Source organism: Puma concolor, chromosome E1 (genome assembly GCF_028749965.1).
Source record: "Puma concolor isolate L17-30 chromosome E1, mPumCon1.1.hap2, whole genome shotgun sequence".
Lineage (NCBI taxonomy): Eukaryota > Metazoa > Chordata > Mammalia > Carnivora > Felidae > Puma > Puma concolor.
The window spans coordinates 62,531,604-62,558,311 of record NC_141680.1 but is presented as its reverse complement, the minus strand read 5'-3'; the positions used below and the strand labels follow the sequence as shown (position 1 = coordinate 62,558,311).

At 64.5% G+C, this 26,708-nt stretch overlaps 2 protein-coding genes and 1 long non-coding RNA gene across 8 annotated transcripts; 1 reads left to right on the top strand and 2 right to left on the bottom strand.

Annotated features, from left to right (window-relative positions):
- Window positions 1-2,368: 2,368 nt before the first annotated feature.
- On the bottom strand, window positions 2,369-8,051 carry FSCN2 (fascin actin-bundling protein 2, retinal). 3 transcript variants are annotated; one of them, XM_086688247.1, is made up of 5 exons: window positions 7,040-8,051; window positions 3,946-4,102; window positions 3,279-3,400; window positions 2,730-2,897; window positions 2,369-2,618 (listed from the first exon to the last, which is right to left on the bottom strand). In XM_086688247.1, exons 1-5 carry the CDS (start codon window positions 7,971-7,973, stop codon window positions 2,413-2,415), a joined length of 1,587 nt encoding a protein of 528 aa, XP_086544373.1. In that variant the 5' UTR covers window positions 7,974-8,051; the 3' UTR covers window positions 2,369-2,412. The 3 variants fall into 3 exon arrangements, with proteins under 3 accessions (XP_086544373.1, XP_086544374.1, XP_025783442.2); XM_086688248.1 differs by having other exon boundaries at window positions 2,730-2,988; window positions 3,283-3,400; XM_025927657.2 differs by having other exon boundaries at window positions 2,369-2,897.
- Window positions 8,052-14,174: 6,123 nt separating this feature from the next.
- Window positions 14,175-20,335, bottom strand: LOC112864583 (uncharacterized). 4 transcript variants are annotated; one of them, XR_015244357.1, is made up of 4 exons: window positions 19,780-20,335; window positions 18,862-19,093; window positions 15,625-18,382; window positions 14,175-14,414 (listed from the first exon to the last, which is right to left on the bottom strand). It is a non-coding gene; the product is annotated as an uncharacterized LOC112864583 (long non-coding RNA). The 4 variants fall into 4 exon arrangements; XR_015244356.1 differs by having other exon boundaries at window positions 15,637-18,382; XR_015244355.1 differs by lacking the exon at window positions 14,175-14,414 and having other exon boundaries at window positions 14,423-18,382; window positions 19,780-20,038.
- A 2,135-nt stretch (window positions 20,336-22,470) lies between these two features.
- ACTG1 (actin gamma 1) lies at window positions 22,471-25,300 on the top strand. The gene is made up of 5 exons (XM_086688246.1): window positions 22,471-22,618; window positions 22,973-23,341; window positions 23,625-24,063; window positions 24,156-24,337; window positions 24,427-25,300. The coding sequence occupies exons 2-5, from the start codon at window positions 22,979-22,981 to the stop codon at window positions 24,568-24,570; spliced, it is 1,128 nt and encodes a 375-aa protein (XP_086544372.1). The 5' UTR covers window positions 22,471-22,618; window positions 22,973-22,978; the 3' UTR covers window positions 24,571-25,300.
- Window positions 25,301-26,708: the final 1,408 nt, after the last annotated feature.

Here is a 26,708-nt window from a genome sequence, read left to right as displayed (position 1 = left end):
CCTTGGCTTCAGCTGCGTTTTATTTCTGCTTGCCCTCTTCCTCAGTTGGGTGGCAGCTTTGACCGGGATTTCTGGGCCTCCCCCAGGTATGCTTGGGTGAACCCCACATTGGCCTCTCCGTGGTCCCGGGGCGAGTAGGGAGTCCCCAGCACTGGGGTGAAGTGGCCACCCGGCCTTCAGGACACGCGAGTCCCTCCCCGGGAGAACCGAGGACCTCTCTGGGGAGGGAGAGGGGCCGGTGGGGTGCTCCAGTCAGAGCCCGGGAGAATGGGTGATCGTCGCACGGACCCCACACTGGGGGCTGCTCCAGGGCAGGAGGGAGGAGTGACTGACGGAGGCGGTGGGCACGCACGTGCGTGGAAAGAGCAGTGCTGGGACCGCCACCCCAGCACCTGGCGTTTGCTTGGCTGTCCCTGGTCCCCAGCATGCAGCTCCCCACCCCCGCTCCGTCCCGCTGGGCCCTTCACGAGGGTCGCCCTCAGGAGGCCTGAGCACTGGGCCTTCCAGGGATGGAGAAGCAGCAGTGGTGGGAAAGCGCTTCTGCTGGCGGGAGGACCCCGGTGGGGTGGGGTGGGGTGGGGTGGGGACGGGGCGGGGGCGGGCAGACCACGCAGTCTCCGGAAAAGGAGAAAAACTATGCGTGGCGGAGAGAAGGGGACTGTGTAGAACCTTCGTGGGTTGGCGGAGATCTGCAGGGGGCTGAGGGCAAATGGGACACAGGCCAGGGGACCGACCTCAGCCCAGCCGGGTGCTTGGGGAGTCTAGTGTTCTCGGGTGCCCTCTCGGTGCCCTGTCCAGGATGGAACGCCACGCTGAGCACCAGGTGTCCCTCAGCCGTCTCTGTTGCTTGTGGTTCTCCGTCCCCCGCGCACGGCTCCGAGCCACCAGAGACTGTCCTCCACCTGCTCCAGTCTGTTTCTCGGACTGCGGGTGCCGAGGCACCCTTATTGCGACCCCAGCTGGCCCCTCCCGGTGACCCAGGCACTTTCCCTGACTGCCCCCCTGTGGCGGAGGTCAATAAAGGGGAGCCGGAGGACCCCCGAGGGTATCTTTTCCTGTGAACTCAGGCCTGTTGCCTTCTTGCACGGGGTGAGCCCTTAGCAGATGAGCCCCCCAGTTCTCCTGCCCTGGATGCCACCAGGGGGCAGCGCAGGCCGTGGCTTCTTGCCTCTGCCTCCCCCTAGGCTCTGGTGTGTGGTCTTAAAAGGGTTAACTCAGCCACCTTGGACGAAAGGACCCGCTTGGGTCCCGCCCTTCCTTGTACTCAAGGCAGAGGGAGGGGGCGGTGAGGCCAGGAGCAGGCCAGGCCCAGGAGGGGCCTGGGAGGGGAGGGAAAGGGGTTCCCTTCCTCCCCTCTCCGGTCCAGCACATCCACTCTTGCACCCCCTGCCCTGAACCCCCTCCCCAAAGTGCCCCAGTCCCAACTGGCCCACACTGGCTGGACTCACTGGGGGAGAGGGTGGGGCTTTGGTCCCCCAGGCAGGGGCAGGGGCAGGGGCTGCCCAGGGTCTGGAGAGGGATGCGGGCCTCGGGGCAGGGCGTCTGCTGTCTCCCCTCCCTTCAGGCTCTAGGCCACCTGGCCGTGTACCACCCCTTACCCCAGCCCCCTGGTTCTACTTCTCTCCCTAGGCTCTCACCTCATGGCCTAGGTCACCCAGCCCATCCAAGGGGAATTGGCCTGGGTGGGGGTCCTGGGGGGCTGGGGGCTCTGGGTGCTGGCTGGTGAACCACAGACTTTGTCCTGGTATCCAGCCTGGCCACAGGGAGCCCAGCCTGCGGGGGCCCAGGCTCAGGGTCTGTGAGGGGGGGGGGGGGGGCGCCCTGGGAATAGGAGGCCTGGAGCCCCCTTCCTGGCCTGGTAGCAACAAGTGGGTGCAGGGGCTGAGAGGGGCTCTCTGCCCAGGGTTAGCCAGACACAGCCCTGCTTCGGATGGGTGGGGTCGCTTTTGCTTCCAGGGCTTTCTAAAACCCTGCCCCTGGGGAGAAAAGTGTGAGCAGACACCTCACCCCGAAGCCCCTGCAAGCTGCAACACGCGGGGTCTCGGACCAGGCAGCCCACCCCCACCCCGTCCCGCCGGGTGGAATGGGGGCTCTTCTCCCTGGGTGTTGGGGAGCAGCTATGTGGCCAACACGTGACAGCAGCTGGTGGGGGTTGGGGGGAAACCAAGGTGGAGCCAGAGAAGGTCCGGGCTGTCCCTGGACGGGAGGGGTGGTGTGCCGCCAGCTGGACCCTCCTCCCGGCCCAGCTCCCCAGCCCTGGGTCTCCGGCGCTGAGGGATGGGGAGGCCCAACGACCCCCGGGGCCGAGGTGCAGACCCTCCGCGTACACCCCTCCCCGCCCGGTGGCGCCACGGAGCCCGCCGGCCGCTGCGACACAGACACGGTTTAATGGGGGACAGGCCGGCCGCCCGCTCAGTATTCCCAGAGCGCGACCCCGGCGGGAGCGTCCGCGTCCGCGCGCAGCAGCCCCGAGGCGCCGCCGCGCAGGTACTTGCCGCTCCGGGCGCGGATGGCCAGGCGGCCGCGCTCGCGGAACTCGAAGAGGAAGTCCTCGGCGCGCTCGCCGTCGCTGCACACGCTGCCGTGGCTGCCGGTGTACCAGAAGCCGCCGCCACGGCCTGGGGGCGGGGGACGCGGTCGGCGGGGGTCCTCCCGGGCCCTTCCCGATCGCCGCGTCCCCGGCCCGCGCCCCCCCGCCCCCCGCCCCCGACTCCCGTCCGGATCCGCACCTCGGATGTGGTAGGCGCCGTCGCTGAAGCTCAGGCGGAAGACGTCGTAGACCGAGCGGTTGGTGTCCAGCTGGTTGGAGCCACGACGGTGGCAGACGAAGCCGTCCAGGCCCCGCAGCACGAGGATGGGGCGGTTGATGAGCTTGAGAATGAACTCCTCGTCCTCACCTGGGGGGCGGGGTGGGGGGCTGAGGGGTGACCCCGCGCCTGCCGCCTTCCCGGGTTGGGTGAGGTGGGCGGGGCACGTAAAGGGCCCGGACTCTTGGCGCCTCTTGTGGGCCCCGTGGGCCACGGCCATTGGTGACCTTGGCAAGGGGCCCGCGGCCACTGAGCCCCAGGTCCCCCCAAATGTACAGTGGAGATGAGGGCGCTCTGGGCTCCGACTGCTCCCTGGTGTCCCGAGCGCTTTTCTGGACCAGCAAGGATGACTGGTTATCAAGCACTGTGGCAGCAGTGATGCAGGGGGCAGGAACGGGTTCTTAGTGGGGACCGGGGTCTCTGCGCAGAGAGCCCAGCCCTCTTTCCGCAGGACAGGTGAGGAGTGCTCACCCACAAAATCGCTGGTGGCCGCCAGCTGCCCATTCTTCTTCATGCACACGTAGCGCCCATTGCTAGCCTTGAGTGCCACCCGCCGGCCGCGCCACTCCACCTCAAACATGGTGCTGGCCGAACTGGAAAAGGCAGGGCATGGTCCCCTCGGAGCAGCAAGACATTGGGAGCTCAGGGTCAGGCTTCCCCGTCCCCCTCAGGTCCAGGACCAACCCCCCCAGGGGGAGACACTTGCCTTCTGGCACACCCACTACCACTAGGAGCTGCCCCTCACCCCAGTGGGCATTCGTTCCAGTGGTCCTCCTGGTGCAGATGAGGTGACAGCGGTGGTGATGGATCTGGAGATGGGGGTGATGTAATGGTGCTGGTGATGGTGGTGACGGAGGTGATGGTGATGGTGACAGTTGTGACAGAGGTGGCGGTGGAGGTGATGGTGGTGATGGTGACAGTTGTGGTGGTGACGGAGGTGGTGGAGGTGATGGTGGTGACAGTGGTGGTGGTGGTGACAATAGTGGTGGTGATGGAGGTGACGGTGGAGGTGATGGTGGTGATGGTGACAGTTGTGACGGAGGTGATGGAGGTGACGGTGGTGACGGAGGTGGTGGTGGAGGTGGTGATGGTGGCAGATGTGGAAGTGAAGGTGCTGCGGAGATGGGGACACACTCACACTTGTGTGGCCGTGGCCTGGATGCCCCCATGGGTGACCAGGGTCCAGTAGCCCCCCGTGCTGGAATAGAAGGTACACTTCTTTGTCTCCTGGTCAATTTGCATCAGGAAGGTCTCATGATGCAGTTCCTCGTCTTGGTTGGCTGAGACGTTGACCCCTGGAGGGAGGATATGGGAAGCCCCTCACGCCTCTCCCTGGGTCGGGGGGGGGGGTGGGAGCAGAAAGGTGGGGAAAAGCATGCTTGGGGGCAACGCTGGAGACAGAGGGGCTCTCATCCAGAACCCTTTGGAATTAAGACTTGGAAGGCACTTCTCGGAGGGCGGGGGCCCCCATGGCCATATGGGCTCACTGCAGATCTCCACGTCTGGTTCCCTGAAGGTCCTTGGCCCAGCTCCTGCCACAGCCCCAGGAGCCGGGCCCTTCCGTGCCGGCAAATCCCCTGCCTCTGCTAATCGTCAGGTAATCAGCTTGCCTCTGCCCTCTCGACCCAAGCCTTACACCAGCCTCTATTTATAAGTCACTCTAAGCCACTGGGTGGGCACAGTGGGGTCCCTTTCTTCCTCAAGCCATCGCCCAGGACACACAGCTGGGGCCTGGGGTCCACTGAGCAGAGGCTGGTCCCCTGTCACCTCCCCAGCCCCCCTGTCACATGTGTGGTCTCCCAGGAGCCTTGAGGGAGGGCAAGACTATTTGAGGCTCTGCCTGGGGTTCCTGGAAGGGGGACACAGGGGACATTCATGCCGGGGTGGGGTGGAGGGGAGAGGGCAGGCACCGGAGCCTCCCTGGTATGTTCCCATGAACCAAGCCCCTGTTTCCAGTGATGTGACACATCATAGAGCTCCGGACGAGGCTGGCCTCCAGCGTGTCCGGCTGGTGGGGCCGGAGGGAATGGGGGCCTGAGGGTCAGGGCCAGATCCTGTCCAAGCCTGTCCCCAGGAAGGTGGGGCGGGCGCCAGGCAGGGCCTGTGCTAGAGAGGGTGAGACCTGGGGTCCTTGGCTGGCTCCCAAGGCCGTCCCTCCAAAGCGGGGTCTGTCTCCACCGCCACCGTCCCATCAGCAGTGCTGACAGTGTCCAGTGCCCGTGGGCGCTGTGGGCTTTGGCCGGGGCCGCACGCCGCTGCCACCTCTGAGGCCAGCGTCCTGGGCATCTCCGGTCACACACCCCTCCAGACAGACCGCGGCTGAGGGGCTCCAGCTCACACGGCTGTTGTCAGCGGTCGTCTTGTGACCACGAGGGCACCAGCCGGATGTCAGAGCTGTCCCAGGAGAGCAGCCCCACGAGAAGCGAGCAAAGGGCTTTGATGACGCCACTGGACTGGCAGTGGTGTCCTGCCTGCGACCCCACGACCCCAGGGCCTCAGACTTGCACTTATATGAGATACTTCGTGTCCTTGGGCCATTCGGGACCATATTTCTGTTAGCCACACTGTGTCACTGAAGGCCAGCGGTGGAAGCAGCAGAAACAAGCAGGCTCTGGTTGATGGAGGTTAAAGAAGATCGTGCAGGCCAGTGGGGCGCTCCCAGACACCCCATGGGGAGGAAGACGGGTTTGGGGCTGCCCGGCCAGCAACAGCGTTGGGATGAAGCCACCAGCACTCGGCAGAACCTGCAGCTCCGGCTGCCTCGGCAGCCCCCGTGTCCCCCCCACAAGCCACTGGTTGCCAGGTCAGCATCTGAACATGGGGGGTGGGGGGCAGGTCATATGCCCTCAGACTTATTGCAAAGGACCGAGCAGGCGAACGTGGGGCGTGTCCGGCTTCTACCCTGGAAGGCAGAGCTTGCCCTTAGTAGGGGATTCCCCCATGAAAGGGACAGGCAGGTGCACGGTGGTCCCGAGACGGGAGAACAGTCCAGACGGCACCACCGCCACCAGCACTGTCCCTGTCACCACCTCCAGTGCCACCGCGGCCCTGCTCGCCAGCTGAACACTCACAGCCGCCTTTGTGTCCAACACCTCCTCTGACCCTCGCGGAGGAAGCCCTTCACACCACTGGCTGCGTTTTACTGACGAACCAACCACAGGGGCCTTCCTGCGGGCCAGAGAGCCGTGCGGCTGGACTGTAGGGCCTGTGCTGGGAAGGACAAGGGCTGACTGTCCTCCGTTGTGCCCCACGACCTGGCCACGGTCCAGACAGGCGTGCAGGAGGGGTTTGCTGGATGACCGTCCCCACACAGGACTGGCCTTGGGAACCCTGACTCCAGGCAGGGCCCCCACAGCCACAACAGGGCTGTCCCCCCCACCCCCCACCAGGGGGCTAGTGGCTGGGCCTCTGCCAGCGGGACCAGGGGCCAGGTCAGGGTGCACACACCCAGGAGCCCAAGTAGGGCCAGCCATGACTGCCGGCCTGGGCCTAGCGAGGGGCCACTCCGGAACCTCAGCTTCTTCTCAAGGAAGCAGCAGTTGCCCGTGTTCACCCCGTAGGTGTGTGATCACACGTGGAAAGGCCCCTTGGGCACACGAGGCAGGTGACCGATGATCCAGGATGCAGAGAACCAGGCTGCACCCACCGGGCAGAGACCATGGCTTCCACCAAGAAGCCCAGGCCTCGGCGGGGTGGGGGTGGGGGGTGGGCGGGCACCGAGCACCATACTGGAGAGACCCCGAGGTCCCTCCTCATTCCACCCCTGGGTTGGTGGAGGATCCCCACTGGTCAGGCACCGGTGGTGTGGGCACCGGAGCCCTGCCCACCGCACTCCTGCTGGCTCCTGGCCCTTTCCTCAGCCCCCTCCCCAATTTCCTATAAAGTTCAGAAAATGGAGCGGTGGAAGAGAAGGGGTGGGTGGGGACAGCGGGGGCAGGCCCCTGCCCCTCGCAGCAGCCGGCCTGGGCCTTGCCCACCTCCTGCTGGGCACTGCCCGTCCCCCACTCGAGCCGCTGCCCAGCACGCCCAGGGCTCAGTGGTCCCGAGAGGGACCCCCTCCTTCTGGCCCTGCAGCCGCAGCCCTCTGCCGGGACCCCCACACGCGGCCCAGGGTGCACCCCTGCCCCGTGCACTGCCACCACGCGTCGCCACCCGCGCGGACACGATGCCACTGCCCCAAGCGAGCCCCCACGCTGAGGTCAGAGCGGCCGGCCCGGTCGCACCCACGTTACCTTGCCGCACGGACACGTAGCGGTGGTTGGCGGCCACCAGCACCACCTGCGGGTGACTCTCCTCCAGGTCGAAGAGCTCGTCCTTGCCGGGCCTCGTGTTGCGACCCGCCCTGAGCGTGGCAGTGGGGCCCACGGGCGCCAGGTAGCGGCCATCACAGTCCTTGAAGGCCAGCTTGCCGGCCTTGAACTCCAGCGTGTAGCGGGCTCGGGGCTCGGGCTCCCACACGAGGCGGCCGTCGCTGCGCAGGTAGCGGCTGTCACAGGACCTGAGGCAGTACTGCCGGTTCTGGAAGATGAGGGTGATGAGCGCGCCCACGCCCCACGGCGTGTCACTGTCCGCCACCATCTCGTCCTCCTGCGGGCACAGGTGCGCGTAGCGCCTGCGGCTGACGCTCAGTAGGTGGGCCTGCGGGTGGATGGCCAGGTGTACGGTCCACAGCTCGGCCGGGGAGATGGCCGTGGCGAAGCAGGACAGCCGGTCCTCGGTGCCACCGAAGAAGCGGCCGTGGGGCTCCGACCGCAGCACCCAGCGCCCGTCGGGCTGCGGCAGGACCAGGAAGCGGCAGTCACGACCCGGCCGCTCCGCCTCGCAGGCCACGCGCCCGTCCTCCTCGGCTGACAGGTAGCGGCCCAGGTGGCTGCTGCGGAACAGCACGGCCGGGCCCTGCCCCGGGTCCGGCTCCAGCACCCACATCTGCTTCCGCTTGAGACTGGGTGCCGAGGCGTTGACCTTGAAGCCGAAGCTCTCGGCTGTCAGGTAGCGGTCGGTGTCGTTGACCAGGCCAAACTGGATCTTCAGCACCTGGTGCAGGCCGTTGGTGGGCATCTTCGGGGCTGGCCCTCGGCGCCCCCCCCCCCGCCCCCGAGGGGCCCGGGAAGCTCTCTCTGCGTGCTCACGGCCCCCGAGGTCCCCCGGAGGCCTGGCCGGCGTCATGCATGGACCCGCTGCCCTCTGACCAGCGGCTGCGGGGCCCCCGGGGCCGTTCTTACATGGCCCGCGGGCAGCGGAGGGCGGGTGGGAGGGCGGATCAGAGCTGTGCCGGCTTAGGGACAGCGGCTGCCTTTTGTTACCCCAGCTTGGATTTCAGCCACTCCTGGACTTCACCAGTGAGCGGCCGGAGCCCCAGGGCCTGCACGGCTGGAGAGCTCCGCCCGCCCCGGGGCTGCCCACCTCCCTGTTGTCTTCTGGCGGCGGCCCAGGCCCATGCCTCGGGCCCTGTGCCCCGCCTCCTGCCCCCCCCCCCCCCCCCCCGCACCTCTTGGCCTCTCTCCCACGTGTCTCCCACCTCAGGGCCCCCAGACCCACTGCACAGACTCTCCAGCCCAGCCCGGCTCCTTCCCGATGCAGAGAAAGCCGCCTGATGGAAAGTCGCAGCGGGGCCGCAACCCGATCGCAGCCCTCCGCCCGCAGCCGCCGCCAGATCCTCGGCGGGATCTAGTTACCCTTCTCTGATTCCTGGTTCCAGGGGCCCAGCACGGCCCCCCGACTCAGGCAGCCTGCAGCCCCGCGCCTGGTACCTCTCCCAGGGTGGCCCAGGCTGGGCGAGTGGCAGGCGGGGGCGTCAGTGCCATCGAGTGGCCAGGTGCGCCCAGGCACCCCCATCCAGGCCCAAGCCAGGGTGCAGGCAGTGTGGAGAGGCCGGCCGGGCGGCCTGGTGGTGCGGGGCCCAGGAGAGGCCCCCGGTTTGCCAAGATGGCAATAGTGTGATGGAGAGAGCGATGCCCGCCTCAAGGACCACACCGAGGGAAGGTGACATGGGACCGTGAGCGTGGAGCAGATGGCGTCCCAAAGGCCGTGTGGACCCAGGGCCGGAGGAGCAGGCCTGGAGCCCACCCCCGTGCTGTAGGCACCACAAGGAGCCCACTCTCCCCCTTCCCCGGGTGAGCGGAGCCGAAGCCAGCCTTGCTGCGTGGCCCTGGGGACTCCTAAACTGTCCTTTGTGTTGCTGGGGCGACTGGTCTGTGAGGTCTTTACAGGGTCTGGTCTAGGGGGTTGTGGGGGCCGAAGCCCTCTCAGCAGTCAGATGTGAAGAGCGGGCTGGGGGAGGCCGGAAGCCGGCCACCCCTGACTCCAGCCCCTCCCGGCCCCAGCCGCTGGGACCACCTGGCTAGACTCCCTCCCCCTGAGCCCACGGGGGCCATCTTTGGGGATGTGCAGGGGTCAGCTCAGCCGCACCCTGCCTGTCTGTCTCCTGCACCTGCCTCCGGGGCTGGGAGCCAAGCGGTGAAAGCAGAGCTGCCCGGCCTGGGCCCGGGCCAGCCGTGGCGCCCTCTTCCTCATTGTAGCGTGTGCCACTCGGGCCTCCCTGGGGAACGGGCCCGGGGCCACGGGCATTTCCAGCCAAGCCTCCGGAGCCTTGCCTCGGCCTCGTGGGTCCCGGATGCTCCGGCAGCACCCCTTCGACCCTCTGGAGGCCATGACGGGCCCCCCACTGGGGGAAAGGGCCTGGGGCTGGGCCTGTGTGGGCCCCAGGGAGCAGGGAGGGCGGACAAGACCCAAGAGTGCTTCCTCCGTTCTCCAAGCCCTGGGCAGCACCCTTGGAGGCACATGCAGACACTGGGGAGACAGACAGGGTTACATGTCCCTTCGCGGGGGCCAGAGTGGGATTCCGGGAGACAGACCTGGACACAAAACCTCACAATAGCTCGGTGCACGCCGTGGGTTGGTCAAGTGAGGCTGGTCTTGGCCCTCCCTGGGGGCTGGCATCGTCCATCTCTGCGACCCACACGCATTGAGGGGGCACCAACTGTGTGCCTGGCTGGGCTGTGTGCCAGGTACCCACTGGCAGGGAGACGTATCCTCCCCCCAGAGATAGTGCCCACATGAGATCTTCCCAAGCCCCGGGGGCCCGGGCCTAGCCGCGATGCCAGGGAAATGTCCGTGGTCTGGGGGTACAAGCCATGATGCTGTCCACACCTGTTCCTCGCTGGATCTCACTTTGTGCCACCTCCCAGGGCTTTGGGAACACCCATGGGACACGTGCCCAGCAGCACTGCTCAGTTCATCTGTGGGGGGGGGGGCCCTGCGGGGCGTGCCCAAGGTCCCCCCAACTCCCAGCTCTGACGGAGCGCGGGATGCCTGATTAGCACCAAGGCCTCATTAGTGCTGACGGGTGCTGGCAGGGTGCTCACGGGCGTCACGTGCCCAGCGGGAGGGCGGCCAGCTGCCAGGCGCTAAGTGGGCCTGGCTCCGGGAGGCCTCTTGGTGGCGGGGCCAGAAGTGGCTGTGGCCTCTCAGTTCTGGGGCCCTACAGCCCGAGGTGGACATGGGGTGGGGCTGCCTGGCACTGACCCAGAGTTAAAGCCAGGGGGTGACCTTTCAGGCCCCAAAGGGACTCTTGAGAGGTGGGCCTCGGAGCCCGGGCTTCCTTGGAGGCAGGTAGTTTGCATGGATCTACCCTCCACCCCCCTCCGGCCCCAGGGCCCAGATGCCTGCCGGGGGTCACGGTTCCTTTCCGGATCCCCTGTGAGGCTCTGGCACACAGTAGGTACTGTGAATGTTTGGGAAGGTCTGGACCTTGTGTGATGCGCTGAGACCCTGCAGCACGCACACCAGTGTGGACGTTGTGTGTGCAGGTGCCCGCGGATGGACGGACAGACGGACGGGGCGGGGCAGAGTGAGCCGCGGGCAGCTGCTGGGCCAGCCCCGGCCCCGGAGATGCTTCCCTGGACCCCAGCCTCAGGGCCCACTCATGGCCGCCCAGAGGGTGATCAGGCTGCGTGCAGCACAAGGGAGTCGGTTTGAGACTCCCTGTGAGCGCCTGCGGTGGGCTGGAGGTGTCCTCGGGCCACGGGGAGCACTCCTCACGGAAACACGTGCCACCCTGTGGCCACGCCCCCCCCCCCCCCCCCCCCGCCAGGGGGTGTCCACACAGCCACCGTCTGGGGACACACAAGGTCTGGGGCCTGTCCAGGAGGCCCTCAGGGGCCTCCAAAGCCCCCTGACCCCGCTCACCTCTGAAACTGCCCTCCTGGGGGGTGGGGGCGTGTGCCCCCCGTGTGTGTCCATTGACCTGGGCTTTCATCTGCGACCTCCGGACGAGGCCCCAGGATGATGTCAGCCCGACTGATGCACCAGCTGCAGCCCTGTGTCACTCGAGGACAGGTGCCTTTCCCTCATGGGTGCTTAAGGGCTGTTCGTGTGAGCGGCACCCCGCGCCCCCTTCAGGGAGCGGCCAGCTGTAGACGGACAGAGCTGGGCGGACCCTGCTGCGGAAGCCGGGCCTGCAAAGCAGGGGCTGCCTCAGCTCTGAGCTCCCAGCAGACAAGCTTGGGACAGATCCCCCGCCGCCAGCCCCACTTAGTGAGGTCGGGTGTGGCCAGGAGCAGAGAGGGCCTTGAAGCCCCCGGCCCCTGGCATCGACCCCGGAGATCTCAGGAAGCCGTCCCTTCCCTGGGATGCTGGGGGGTGGCTTTGGAGGGCCTCCCTCCCCAACCCCGTCGGGCCCCTTCCGGGGCGGCCGGGAAGAGGACTCTTGGTCGTACGTATCTAGACCACTGGCCTTGGATGCGCAAGGCCCGCCCGGGCTCCTGCCGGCACACGGCTTGCTGCCATGGCGACCGGCGCGTGTACCAGGCCGGGTGCCCGGGCAATGCGGATGCTGGTGGCGTGAGCTGGCACAGGCCCCGTGTGTGTACAGGCCGGGGGAGGGGGTGGGTCCCCACTTCGGCTGGCCTGGAGCCCTGGAAATCGGGAAACGGCCCAGGACGGAGACCGGGGCAGCCCTACCACCTGAGGGACCTCCACTGGCCACACCTGTCCCGGACCCGGGTCTCGGGTCCCTTGCTAGAGCAAGGCCGGTTGTGCCCTCCCCGCAGGGCAGTGAGTCTCTGGGAATGCCTTCCAGGAAATCCCCGGCGCCCCACCGGCTCTCCAGTGCCCCCGCCTCAGCCTCGGGACAGTTGCTGCTCTGGTTAGAGTTCCCGTCCTACTCGGTTCCGGGCACCGTGCCCTCCGGGGGCCAGGCCACTCCGCCAGGCCCCCTTCTGGTGCCGGCCTCCCCAGGCGAGGCGAGGCGAGGGCTATCCCGCTGGCCTCGAGACTGCTGGGCCTGGCCCAAGGCCCTGATTTTCATGCTCCCAGCCCCAGCATCTGTTCCTGGGGGGGCCAGCTTGGCAGGCGCCCCAGGCCCGGCCTCCTGCATGGTTCCTGAAAACAGGCCCAAGGCTCAGTTGCCTCATGATTCTTTCATGGTGGAGTTCTGCGGCTCTGGAGCTCCATTTACACGGGCGGAGCCTGGGTTGGTTTACGGGAGGCCTGCAGGCGGTTTAGGGTGACAGGCTCCCTTCCGCAGGGCAGAAAGGACAGGGCAGTCCTTGGGATGAAGAGTGTGGGGAGGGGGCCAGGGGGTGCCCGCCTGTGTGCTGCCTGCTCCCCATGAAAGTCCAGCCCCCGGCCTCGCCCCTCCCCCTCAGCCCTACCCCAACCCCGCTCCTCCTGAAGGCAGGGCAGCTACTGAAATACTGGTTTTCATGGGCTCCTCTCCGGCGTGCGCCCCCCACCCCGACTCCCCGAAGTGGAGAGACGCTGTCTGGGTAGGAAGCCGGTGTGGTCTCCCGGCTCGGCTCATGTCTCTTGTCTCTTGTAAAATCGTACAAGTCCTGGGGAGGGGGCGGTTATTTCTGGAGGGGTGTAGGGAGAGAGAGAGAGAGAGAGAGAGAGACCTCTGAGCCCGGCCAGAAGTCCAGGGCCCCCGCAAGGCTGAACGTCCCTGAAGGGACCATGAGGGCAGGACTGCGGGCCTCTCAGCAAGTCCAGATGCCCTGTGACCACTGCTGTCTTCCAGCACCCAAACCCCAGGGCCTTTGCATATTTCTGGAACTGGAAGGGAGCACTCACAAGAATATCTGAGAGTAAATCCCTGGCTGCACGGGGCTCAGAATCAGGACCAGATCAAGTCCAAGAAGCGACGGGGGTAATTACCGTCCACCTGGGCTTCCAGACACACACCTGGCAGGGACAGTCAGGAGCCCGTGACTCTGAAGGTGACCAGGGCAGCCCGGCACTCTCACACGCGGCCACGCACACACAGCGAGCCACAGACACACACGCACATAGCTGCCGTCCGTCCGCAGAGGCTCAGCCCACACCCCGCATTCCGACAAGCACAGACACACAGTAAGTACCTACTGTGTGCCTGAAGTCTCGCCAGAGAGCCAAAAGGACTTCTGGGACCAAACAGCAATGGACCATTTCCTCGTCTTACCGTGAGAAAAGCCATGCACGTGCCCACCGTCCTGTGTCAGATGGCTCCCAGGGGCATCAGCTCAGGCCTTTGTGCTGGTCCACTTTTTGTAAAACTCTCCGCACCTTTGGGTGATGCTCTAAGTGGCGAGAGAGTAAGACAGGGGTCGTGGGGATATACTATCTGACTTTATGGCAACTCAATGACATAGGTGATCAGGGATTAAGTCACTGTTGGGACAGCCATCATTAAAACATCCGCTGTGGCTTAGATGAACGTGTCCTATTCACGTTAAGTCGCCTGGCTTTGATCACTGCACTGTAGCTACGTGAGACAATGTCCCTGTTCTCAGGAAAAACACACTGAAATATGAAGGAGAAAAGGGCGGGATGTCTGAGGCCAACTCCCAAGCTGTTGAGAAATGAGAAGAGAGAAAGAACAATGAGGCAAGTGTGGGAAATGTGAAAACAGTAAGTGTGAAATTATCTCAAAACAAAAAGGTTAAAAAGTATAATAACTAGAATAAAGAGTTCCATCACGGGGTTAGAAGAAGGCAAAGAAATGTCCCAGAGAGTTGGGGGCGGGGGGGGGGGGAAGCAGAAACAGGAATAATGTTAAAGGACTCATCTGAGAGATAAGACGCCCAATAACAGAAATCCCAAAACAGAAACGCTGAAAAAAATAAAGCAGGAAAGAAACAAACTGCGATAGAAGGGACACAAGACATTTCGACGTTTCACCAGAACCGAAGAGTACTGAGTGGCCAGGGCCTAGAAGTGGTCCAGACAAAGAGACTTCACCAGAAGCACACCCAGAGATCTCAGACCAGCAGAAACAGAGAAGCCTAAAGCTTCATAGAGAAAACACAAAACAATCCTGAACATTGGATCAGGATTCAAATGACACTCATTCCCCAAAACAACAGCATAAACAAGACACAGAGTCAAGACTTCAAAATCCAAAGGGAACATTTTCTTTATTATTATGGTTATGTTTAGTTAATTTTGAGAGAGAGACAGAATGTGAGCAGGGGAGGGGCAGAGAGAGAGGGAGACACAGGATCCGAAGCGGGCTCCAGGCTCCGAGCCGGCAGCACAGAGCCCGACGCGGGGTTCGAACTCACAAACTGAGTGCGAGATCATGACCTGAGCCGAAGTCAGATGCTCAACCGGCTGAGCCACCCAGGTGCCCTAAAGGGAACATTTTCAACATGAATTTTCCTCACTCCCCAAACTACCCTTCCCAGGTAGGGTAAAATACAGGCCTGTGCGGGTACCCCGCCCTGCCAGGGGGCCCACCAAACTCCGTCCGCCCTGGCGTAAAGCTGGGCCTGGAGAGAGGGGTCTGGGAAGGTGCTCAGCACAGCTAAGCTGCAGGTTCGCTCCGGGTGCTTATGGGTAGGGGCCCCTCCTGGGGGTGGGCTCCCGCAGTCCCCGGTGGTACGGTGGGGCCAACCCACCCGTCACCGAGGGAGGTGGAGGTGTCCCGAATGCCCAAGAGCATCATCTGTCTTTCCTCGCAGTATGCTGTCTCTGCACCCCCCACCCCCCCCACTCCACCTTCAGGGCGACCTCTGTTCCTCCGCGCTACCCCACCCCAGGGCATTCTGTGGCTCCCCACTGCCCTAGTGGGGCACTCCAGCGCCTGCTGCCATCTTCCTGGGGCTGGCCCAGCCGCTCACAGCCCTGGGAGGGCCCCTGGACAAGTGGAATGGACTCACCCCCTCTGTCCTCCAACACGGGCGGGCCTCCCATAGCTAGCAGGGTGAGTAAAGAGTTGGCTGTCTCCGGGCCCCACCTTTCCGGCCGTGGGACCTGGGACTTGCCTCAGCCTCTGAGCCCCCATGTCATTCTCTCTGAATTGCTTATCATTGGCCATCTGCCTGGGTGGCCTAGCTGTCAAAATAACCCAGTGTGCCCAGGAAGCAGACAGGGCATGGCTGCTTGGACCCCTGCGTCCCCATCCCCTGGGCACCAGCACTGTGTATTCCGAGAATCAGGTCCAGGTCTGCCCTGGCTTTGGTGTCCCCCTGTGGCCGCTGTCTGTTCCTGGACAGAAGGTACCTGGGCATCATGGTGGGCTGGCCCCGTCTGGCTGAGTCGAGGCCCCGGCCCTCCCCCTTCCGTTGCCTTGGGTACCGGCTGACCCCAATCCCACCTTCTCTCCCTGCGTCGGCACTGGTTGAGGTCACCGGCTACTCCCCTCACTCTCTGGCGGCAGTGACTCAGCGGCTGGCCCGCAGTGCCGGGCGCCTCCCCAACCCCGTCAGTGGCCGTAGGGGTCCCTCCCTGCGCTGGGGAGGGCTCGGCCCACCGCGTAGCGGGGAGAGGGCGGCGCAGACCGGTGCAGCCTGGATTTCTCGCTAAGCCCCAGGCGCCCAACCCCGCTAGCGGGACCCACCTGGCGGCCCACCTGGGAATCACACCGGGCCCGCCTCGGAGCTGGGCGCCGTCTCCTGGCCCAGGCCTTCAAGTTCGCTGCCCCTCGGGGGTGTCCCGATTCCCAGCCCGTGGCCCACCCGGAGAGGTGCGCGCTGATGCGGGCCTAGGAATCAGGGTGCCGCGCCTGCCCGCACCCCGCCGAGGCAGAGGAGACGCGGGGGTGCGGCGGACGGCTCCGACGCCAGGCCTGAGGGCCGCTAACAGCGGGAGCGCAGAAGGGCTGCGGGCGGCCCCTGCGCGCATCCCCGGAGACGGTGCGAGTCTGGACAGGTCAGGGCGCCCCCGGGCTCCAGCCCCAGCTTGCGCGGCCTCTGGGCTAGCCTCTTCCGCGGTCCTCGGCCGCCCTCTGGATTTCCGTGCGGGGTCACTTGCGCGGTCCCCCAAGGGCGCGGGGACTCGGCTCCCGGAGGCGAGGCCGGGCCCAGGCGCGGGGAGGGGCGCGCGAGAATTTGTGGTCTCGTGGCCGGGCACCGCATCCTGTCCATAACGACACGCGGCGCCACCCACCGGGGGGGGGGGTTTCCTCGGCTCCCCCGAAGCGTCGGGCCCTCGCCCCCCATCCCGCCCCGCCCGATACCCAGCCCCAGGAGGGTGGGCGGGGCCTGGCGGGGCCACGCCCGCGCCTCGCCGGCCAGGCCCCCGCGCGCCGCGCAGCCTTCCCGGGAAGTCTGGGCGGAGGAGCGAGGGCGCAACAAGCGGTCGGGTGACCGGCCCGGAGCCCTGGCTCGACCCTAGCCTGGCCCACTCTGTCCACGCCCCCTGCAGCCCTCGCGACAGTGGCGGGGAGGACGGGGCGCCCAGGGCAGCCGCCTCCTGCCGGTGTCCCGCCCTGATCGCCTCCATGCCCTCCGCCTCCGCCGTTAGGGACACCTGCCGCGCGGGGCCCTGGCCCAGTCGGGAGAGCTCGGCCGGCCGGGCGCGTTCCCCACAGGCCGGGGCCAGAGCGGGAGGTGCGGGTGAGCCCGCATTTTTCTCGGTGCCCTACCCCACCACCTCAGCACTGCCCCCTGCAGCCCTGCGAGCCTACCAGCCGGGGTAGGCCGACCCTTCCCTCTCAGCCCTAGAGCCATATCCCGGAGTCAGGGTAGGGGACAGCTCGCCCAGCCCCCCTGTGACGGCCCCTCCGGGGCTGCTCCGTCTTCATTCTTTCTGCCTCCGTTCAGGCGTCCTGCAGCCACAAAGGTGCCAGGCGTTATTCCGGTCGCAGGGGACACCAGTTTCACCATTGTTCCCCGGGGAAACTCTGGGGCAGAGGGTGGGGGCAGACAAACAATGAATAACCAGTATTCAGGGAGGAGGTGGGGGACTGGACCTGAGGCCAGGGCAAGGTCTGGGGGCCTGCAGGGCAGTGGCGGCCAACCAGAAGAACTTGTAGAGGAAGAGCCAGCCAGCAACTGAGGTTGGAGGGCAGTGAACAAGAGAGGCAGTAGGTGAGGGGTTGGGGGGGTCAGGCAGGGCCACCAGAGAGCTTCCAGCACAAGGGTAAGGGCTCAGGCTCTGTCTCGAGGCAGTGGCAGGCCCGGGGAGCAGAGCGAGCTGATTTGCAACATGGATCCCGTGGAAGCAGGAGGCGGGCAGCCCGGCTGGACAGACAGCACGGCAGGTCAGGGGCGTGCGGATGTGCCGTCGCTGGCGGGCACCTGGTGTCTGGCTTGAGCTGCGAGCGGAGGCGGGGCTGTTGCGAAGCAGCCGGAGGCCCGGACTCCTGGGTTGAATCCTCGGGGTCCCGCCGCAATCTGTGGGTGCAGCTCCCGGAGAGTAAGGGCCGTGCAGAGACCGAGCGGTGATCTCTTGGGGAGGCAGCTGTGAGGCGGGCTCACGGTGCGTCCGCGACATAATTTTTCTTGGCGAAGGTGACGGGCAGCAGACGGACCGCTGCTGGGCCACGGTATCGGGCCCCGCACCCCTACCCTGGGGTATAGGGAACGCCGTCACTCTACCTGCTGAGGCCCAGGAAGTGAGGCCTGGAAGAGTGCCCCCAGAAGCAGAGCCAGGAGCCAGCTGCTCCATCAAAGGCCGCTGCTCCCAGGAATCTTGGGTCTGATACACAGAGGCGCCGACTGAGTGTTTCTTAGCCAAAACTTGAACACCGAGACGTCAAAGCCCGAGGCTGAGAAAACTGCAGTGAGGCCTGGGGCGGAGGGAAGATTCACCTCCCAGTGGCCTCCAGTCCCTAGACCTGTCGTCTAGTGCAAGAGGGCCGCCAGCCTCAGAGCCTCTGATGGGCTGCACGACTAGCCCACTTCTTTACAGAAGGGGGCAGTGGGAGGTCACAGCTGGCACAGGCTGAGTGAGCCTGGCCCAGAACCCAGGTCCTGACTCCTCGCCCAGTGCTCTTCCCGCGGCCTCCTTGGCTCCTGCTGCATCAGGATGGGGAGACAGAAGCTCTGATAAACTCCACGGGGGCCCACCCATCTTTGAAATGCCTGGAACCCTCCTCTGCTGGAGCAGTGGGTAAGGTTAAGGAGGGAGGGGCCCAGGGACTCTTGGCCTGGCTGTCTCTGTACACCTGTCTCTCCACACTGCGTGTGGGGAGCGTACCCTGCAATCCTGTTTTCCCCACCTGCAAAACGGTATGGTTTCAGGGCACCTCCCCAGGCACATGCAGAGGCCTGGTTCACAGCTTCCGGCTGCAGGACGAGCGGCGGTGATAAGCTGGCGGCGCCTGGCTCCCGCACAGCAGTGCACGTGACCAAATGGCCAGCCACCAGAAGGCTCTGCAGGGAGAGGATCTGGAGCCCCAGCTTCCAGGTGTGCCGCAGCAGACACGGTGCCCTCAGAACGGCCCCCACTGGGCACGAGGCCAGAAGTATGTGGCCCTGACCTTGCCCTTGGAGTTGAAACTCAGACGCAAGCAGGCCACGCCAGCAGGAACTTGGCCTTGTCTACCTCGGCAGCCCTCAAGACCACTGTTCCCGACAGACAGACAGACATAGCCGCCCAAGCCTGCCCCCCTCTCCACGGGAGACTGCCCAGCGCCCTGCAGACACAGGCAGAAGAAGAATCATCCTGCCTTTGATCTGTCCACAGGCCTGGGAGAACCAGACAGGGACCTACAGGTAGGGAAACTTTGCTTTTCCATAGATGTTCTAAAATGAAGTTTTTATTATAATGTTAGATTTACAGAAAAGTAGCAAAGATTGCGTGAGCTTTGCTGTAGCCTCCCCACTCAGTTTCTCTTAAGGTAACAACTTACACAGGCGTGGTTCAGCTGTCACCGCGAGGAACTTTGGCACTTGGTATTAAACTCCAGACTTTACTCAGATTTCACTGCTTCTTCCGCTGCCTTCCTTTTTTGTGTCCCAGGATCCAAACCAGGATCCCACGTCGCATTTGCATGGAGAAGGCAAGGCATTCCTCGCAGGTGGGAATGGCCAGGCCAAAGGCTGGGGGCGCCGACCCATCACCAAGTCACCTGCCCTGTGTGCCTGACAAATAATGACTAGTTGGGAGGTGGCTAGAGGTAGGAGGCTAGCAGGGTGAGTAGGGGGTGCAGGTGGGCTGGTGGCCACGCTACCAAGTGCAGAAGTCCTGGGGACCATCCCTGAAGAGAGCAGGGAGATGACAGCGACGTGGGGTTGCCAGGCAGTGCCCAGGACCCGGAGGCAAGGCCTCGAGCTAAGTCTCAGCCCCACCACAGTTACCTGCAAGGTGACCCCACCTCCCCGTCCCGCTATTTCCTCAGCCATTAAACGCATGGAAGATAAAATGAAATGCAGCAAAGTCGCAACAAATCGCCCAAAGCCAGCACTGAACTAGGGAAAAAAAAAAAAAAAATCACATCATTTCTCTGAGGCCCAAGTTTCTGTCCTCAAGATGGAAAGGACACACCCGCTTCTGGGCAAGGGCGCAACTGCTGGCCCTCTCCCTCCTCCCCAGAGCTTCCCCGCTCGCCCGAACCAGGGGCTGCCGCGTCCGCGCGGTCCCCTCCCCAGGGACGCCGGGCCCTCTCCCGCTCCAGGCGGGGTGGGGGCGGCCCCGAGCTTCCAAGTGCACAGCCCTGAGGTGACCTTGGGCGAGGCCTCGTACTGCCCGGTTGCAAAACAAAAAAATCACGGCACAGAAGGCGGCGCTCCCCCGTCCCCCCCGCCGGGGTCTGCGGGCCCAGTTCTACCTGGGGCAGGGCTCCTCCGCGTCCACGTACTCCCGGCTCCCGGCGGTGCTTCCCAGAAGGGCCGTCACTCCCCTCCTCCCCCGCCGGGAGGCGACCCAGCCCTGCATCCCCCGCACCCCCTGCAGCCGCCGGACCTGGGGGGGGGGGGGCGCGGGCACGGGTAGCCCCACCCCCATCCTCGGGGCCGCGCCGGCAGCGGAGCTGTGGGGTCGCGGGCGGCCGGGGGTGGGGACCGGGGGTGGGGGCGGGGGCCAGCCGCTGCCCCCTCCGCTCCCGCCCCGGCCGCCCGCCACCGCCCCTTTGTTCCGCCGGCCAATCGGCGGCCTCCTTGACTAAATAAGGCGAGGAGCGCGCCCGGCGCCCCCCGTCCGTTACTTCCACCCCCGCCCGGCCGGTGACTCAGGGCCGGCGGCGGGCGGGGACGGGGCTGCCCGGGCCGCGGCTTCCCGGGCGGCGGGCGGGGCTCCCGCGGCGCCGAGATCGCCTAATATGGCCGCACCGCGCCGCGCGCGCCGCCGCCCCCCGCCGCTCACCTGCGGCCGCACCTTGTCCCCCGCCCCCCCCCCCGCCACCGCCTGCCCAGCCGGTGACACGCCGCGGAAGAGGAAGTGGCGCCCCGCCCCTCCCCCCGCCGCCCGGCGCCTCGGGGGTGGGGGGGGGGACGTCGGGGCTCCTGGGCCCCGCCCCGCTAACCTCCACGACCCCGGGGCCGGGCACCCGGCGTCCCGCGGACTGCAAGGTGCGGAACGAGGAAGGGGGGCGGGAACCGAGGTCTGTGGATCTCCGCTCCTTCCCCGTCTGTTCCCAGAAGTGGCCGCCCCTTAAACACACCAGACAAAGGAGCTCTAGAGGGAACTGGCGTTGGAGGAGGGGCAGGTGCCCCCCCCAGCCCGAGTCAGAGGCCTGGACGCCTTCGCGGAGTGGGCGGACCCAGGACGTGGAGACCTCCCGCCCTTCCCACCTTCCCCGTGGCCTGTGCGTGACACCTTGGGACCCCCAAGTGGAAGTCCTCCTCGCATCTCTGACACCCCCACCTGAGGGTTGAGCAGGCCGTGATTGTGCCCAAGGGTGCGAATAAGGATAGGTTTTACGGAGGCCAAGCCCCGGGGTTCTCTCGTGGGTGGGGCACACACCTGATGGACAGCAGTCTTGCCCTGCGCCCCCAAAACGCCCGGGAGTCGGAGACCCAGCTAGGCCTGTGGCCATAGACAAGGCCTTGGCGTTCGGGAACCGCAGTCCTCAGGTGAGCTGGACAGGTGCCTTACCTTCTGGGCCTAGCGTCCTTAGCCACAGATGTGGCCACCAGTTCAGCTCGCGGGGCTCCTGGGGCGCCTGGCCCCGCCCCCCCGCCCCCCCCACCGTCAGACACCTGTCCGGGTCAAGCTGAGCGCCCGGGGGGGGGGGGGGGGGGGGACCTTGCATCCCTTGCCTCACTCTGCCTGGCCCCGCTGCCCCCACTCTTGGCCTGTGCTCTTCCCCACGCCTCCTCTGACCTTTAATTCTATACTGAGCAATTCCGAAAGCTTACAAATCAGCCCAAAGAAAGCCCAGCCTTTGATTCCCCTCTGAGCAGAAAACATTGGCGCCAGCAGGTGCGGCCAAGACCCTGCTGGCAATGACAGGTCTTCCAACTCAGGCTGCTGGAGAAAAGGGCGCGTCCGGTATCCAGGAGAACCTACAATTCCAGGGCAGTTGGGGCGGGGCCGGCCTGGAGGCGACCTGGGGTCGGGAGAGCAGCGGGGCTTCCTGTTCCCGGGGACCAGCAAACCCACTCCCACCCTGGTTCTCTCTAGTGTCATAAAGCGGAGAAGATGATGCCCGCTGAGAGTTGACCGTTCGGAAGGTCAAAACTTCCCTAATCTGCCTCAGTTTCCTTATAATGCTCACAGGAATTTAAAACAAAACAAAGCCCCTCCCCAGTGGATGGGGGAATGGCCCCAAACCCCGAGTGTAGCTCGCTTAAGGGGACAATCGGGCTTGCGGTTTGAAGGGCGGGAAGCTTTGGCTACGGCTGGAATGAAGCCTCTGTCTCTGCACCTCCAGAGACCCCAGGCAGGGAGCCCCATCCTCCGGCGGAGGGGCCTGCGCGGTGGCCGGCAACGCTGAGGGACATGCGGCTCCTAGCTCCCGTCACCGAAACGAGGTCACGACACCTCGGGGCTCCTCCGGGCCGCGGGGCCCAGAGCACCGCAAGAGCGACCGACAGGGACGCCCCCCCCCCCGCCTGCCCCTCCCCCAGCCCGGCGTCGGCCTTCACAGTCCACGCTCTCAGCGGAGCCTGGGGGGGAAGCTCGGAGGGGGCGCGCGGGGCCGGGGGCGAAGCCCCCAGTGAGGCCGGGCCGCGGGGACACACCCCGGCTTGGGGCGCGGCCCAGCTCTGGGCCAGGCAGTTTCGGGGCGCAGCCGGGCCCTCCCCCACGGCGCGGCAGTCCCGGGGCGGGCCAGTCGGACCCGCAGCCCTGCCCGCGACCCCAAGTGGGGGGCACCCACCCGCTCGGCCCGCGCGCGCGCGCGGGTCCGCACAAGGTCTGGGGCGTGGGGTCGCGAGCGCGCGGGGGTGGCGCGGGCGGGGCCGTTGGGGGCGGTGCGGGCGGGGGGCGGGGCCGGGCGCGGGGCCCCACGTGTCCCGGCCGGGCGAGCCAATGGGCGCCCGGCGTTCGGAAAGATCGCCATATATGGACATGTTCTGGGGCCGCGCGCGCCGCCGGCCCGCGCGCGCGTCCCGCTTCGCTTAAATAGCGGCGGGGGAGGCCGCGCTCGGTCTCACTCGCCGCAGCCGGCCCGTGCTCTGTGTCGTCCCGCCGTTTGTCGTCCGCGTCCACTGCCGCCACTTCCACCGGTAAGAGGCCGGCCTGCGTGCCCGGGCCCCGGGTCCCCGAGTCTGGCGCCGCAGGTGCACGCCACGCCTCCTGTCCCAGGGTCCTCGCAACACTGCCTCGGGAGTTGCGGGGTCCGCGCCGGGGCGGGGTGCGGTGCGGACGGCCGGTGCACGGCTGGCGCGGGGGGTGGGGGGGGGTGGGGCGGGGCAGGGCCGCAGTGCGGAGAGTCCCGGTCGCGCCGCCGCGAGCGAGTGAGGGGCGCCCCGAGAAAGACCGGGTCCCAGTTCCGGGCAGTTACTCCCCGCCAGGCTCGGTGGGGGCGGGGGGCGGGCAGACGGACCCTCCGTGTCTAAGCCGGCCGCGTCTTCACGCAGATCGCAATGGAAGAGGAGATCGCCGCGCTGGTCATCGACAATGGCTCTGGCATGTGTAAGGCGGGCTTTGCTGGGGACGACGCCCCCCGAGCCGTGTTCCCGTCCATCGTCGGGCGGCCCCGACACCAGGGCGTTATGGTGGGCATGGGCCAGAAGGACTCCTACGTGGGCGACGAGGCCCAGAGCAAGCGGGGCATCCTGACCCTCAAGTACCCCATCGAACACGGCATTGTCACCAACTGGGACGACATGGAGAAGATCTGGCACCACACCTTCTACAACGAGCTGCGCGTGGCCCCCGAGGAGCACCCGGTGCTGCTCACTGAGGCCCCCTTGAACCCCAAGGCCAACCGTGAGAAGATGACTCAGGTAAGCGCTGCCCCGAGCGCCCGCCGTTCGTCTGTTTCATTAGCCATTTTCTGTTCCGCCTTATTTTCTGAAATTCAAGTATTTCTTTCGATATTTCCAGGGTTCTGTTCTTCTCCTGGCATTTCCTTCCTGAAGTCTCAAGGTTTCTTACTTGTGTTTCTGCCTGCAACCTTTTTTTCTTTTCTCTACACATCACATTTGTGGCATGCCAGCATGCGGTGTGTGAGCATGGGGTGGCTCCGGGTCCCTGTCTCTGACTAAGGAGCCCGTTGCCTTCTTCCAGATCATGTTCGAGACCTTCAACACCCCAGCCATGTACGTGGCCATCCAGGCCGTGCTGTCTCTGTACGCTTCTGGCCGCACCACTGGTATTGTCATGGACTCTGGGGATGGGGTCACCCACACTGTGCCCATCTACGAGGGGTACGCCCTGCCCCACGCCATCCTGCGTCTGGACCTGGCTGGCCGGGACCTGACGGACTACCTCATGAAGATCCTCACGGAGCGCGGCTACAGTTTCACCACCACCGCCGAGCGGGAAATTGTGCGTGACATCAAGGAGAAGCTCTGCTACGTGGCCCTGGATTTTGAGCAGGAGATGGCCACGGCCGCGTCCTCGTCCTCCCTGGAGAAGAGCTACGAGCTGCCCGACGGGCAGGTGATCACCATCGGCAACGAGCGGTTCCGCTGCCCCGAGGCGCTCTTCCAGCCTTCCTTCCTGGGTAGGTGTCTTGGGCAGCCGCGACTTCGGGCTGCGTCGCTTTGGGTCCGGAAGAGGGGCGGATGCCCTCTAACGGAGAGCGTTGTCTCTTAGGTATGGAGTCCTGTGGCATCCACGAGACCACCTTCAACTCCATCATGAAGTGTGACGTTGACATCCGGAAGGACCTCTACGCTAACACGGTGCTGTCTGGCGGGACCACCATGTACCCCGGCATCGCCGACAGGATGCAGAAGGAGATCACAGCTCTGGCGCCCAGCACGATGAAGATCAAGGTGAGTCCAGTGCGGCCGTGGGCTGGGCCTCCCGGGGCCCCGCTGTGAAGACCGCGGCCTAAACTAAAGCCGCGGTTTTGTTCTCACAGATCATCGCTCCCCCCGAGCGCAAGTACTCCGTGTGGATCGGGGGCTCCATCCTGGCGTCGCTGTCCACCTTCCAGCAGATGTGGATCAGCAAGCAGGAATACGACGAGTCGGGCCCCTCCATCGTCCACCGCAAATGCTTCTAGACGGACTGCGGGCAGATGCGTGGCGTCTGCCGCACGAGTGAATTCCGAAGTCTAGGTTTGCCCTGGCAAGTGTGTGCGCCTCCTGCTGGCCTCGTGAAACTGGAATAAGCCTTTGAAAAGAAATCTGTCCTTGAAGCTTGTATCTGATGCCAGCACTGGATTGTAGAACTTGTTGCTGATCTTGACCTTGTATCCAAGTTCACTGTTCCCTTGGTATATGTTTAATACCCTGTACATCTCTTTGATTTAAATCCTTAGGACGTGCGGCTCGGTCACTTCGTGGCTGAGGTTGAGAACATGTTCGTGGAAGAGAAATCCATTGGTTTGAGAATCTTCGAGACCATGATATTCTCGATCTGTGCAGGGTATTAATGTCTAAGAGCTGCCTATTCCAGGATTTCTCTAGAGGCTGGCAAGAGTCCTGAACCAGTTGTCATTTCTGTCTTGCCGGTCTGACAGGGTTGGGAAGGTCCGAGCCTTGGGACCCACTTTCCTTTCTTACCCGATGTTTTCCTGCCAGAACACCGTGGGTTGTTAATTGCCTTGAGTTGGAAAACGGTTTGCATTTACAACTGTAAATTTATTCATCCTTTTAATTTATGTAAGGTTTTTGTACACAATTCTCAATTCTTGAAGAGATGACAACAAATTTTGGTTTTCTACTGTCATGTGAGAACATTAGGCCCCAGCAACGCGTCCTTGTGCAAGGAAAATAAAGTGCTGCCGTGAAGCGCCCTGGCTTCTGTTTGGGGGGGGGGGGGGGTGGCAGGGGCGGGTGGTTTGGGAGAACTGGCTGAAATTGGGCAGCAGCTTGGTTTCCTGCAGACCAGGAGTTGGGAGTATTTTAATAAGGTCTAGTGAACAGCCCAGCACACAGCAGCTTGGGATTTGGGGTCCCCTGCCCTCCTGTTTGGGGGCTTTTGCGTGAAGGATCCTGTGCAGGAGAACTCTGCAAGTGGCTGTGGGGAAAACGGTGTTGCAGGTACTTGGGAAGCACTTGGAGGCCTAAGGGGCAGGTTCCTTGATCGTGGGCTTGGGGGTTGCTTTTTTTCCACCAGTTTCAGTGAAGCGGCCACGGAATCCATGAAACATTTGGGTTACTGAACCAAGGAACTAGTCTTAGGTGTGAAGGAGGCTAACGAGCCTTCATCTGTAAATCCTTGGATTCAGTCACAGGTCTGGTTCTTCTAATGGCATGCCTCAGTCTTCAGTTTTTTCAGATTTTCAAACTTGTCTATCGTTTGCAGGTTGGCTCAGGGAAGTAACAGTTAACTAGACTTTAGAAGCTTAGGAATTTGGAAGGGCTTAATTTTGGAATGGGAGAATAGTATTTCGACTGGCAGATGGGCCATTTTTGCCTTTGCTGCTGGGAAGCACATTTCAGCAGGGAGGATTGTGATGGTGCTTCCTAGCTGGGGCTCTGCCGGTTGGGAGGGGCTTTGTTAGGATTGGAGCAAGGGGACCCAAGAGCACATGACTGAAGGCTGTGGAGCATCTCAGCCGGAAGTGGGATTTGCCAAACTCGGGCCTTCATCCTGTTTTCCCTCCTGTGACCACCCACGAGAACATAGAGCGGCCATTCAGATTGTTTTTTTGTCCAGAGTGAGTGGGGGTGTGGGGCAGAGGCAGAAAAGGGGATAGAATCTTAGGCGCCCCCCCCTGCTCCATGCTGGGCCCAAGGTGAAGCTCGATCCAAGAACCCTGGGATCACGACTTGAGCTGAACTCCAGAGTTTGACACTCAATCCGCTGAGCCACCCTGGTGCCCCTCAAATTCCTTTTTTACTCTGGGCAGCTTTCCACTTTGAGTTGGGACTAAGTGTAATTCTTAGTGTGCTGGGTCCCAGGGACAGAACGGACCGGGCTCTATATGTGTTGGGGGAGAAAGACCTCTGGTGTGGTGACCACACAGGCCCGTGCGGACTCAACCTTTCTGGTGTTGGTGGGTGGGCTCATCCCTCTACGCCCTGTGTCCCCAAACAGGAGAGCAGTGCCTCCTCCCCGTGGATGTGAAGGCTCAGTGAGGCCCCTGACACCTAAGCCAGGAAACCTGTCGTTAGCCTCATTTCTCAGTAGCCCTGAATCCACCAAGAGGCTGTTTTGAGAAGGGAGATGGGGCTTGAGAGGGCTTTTGAAACC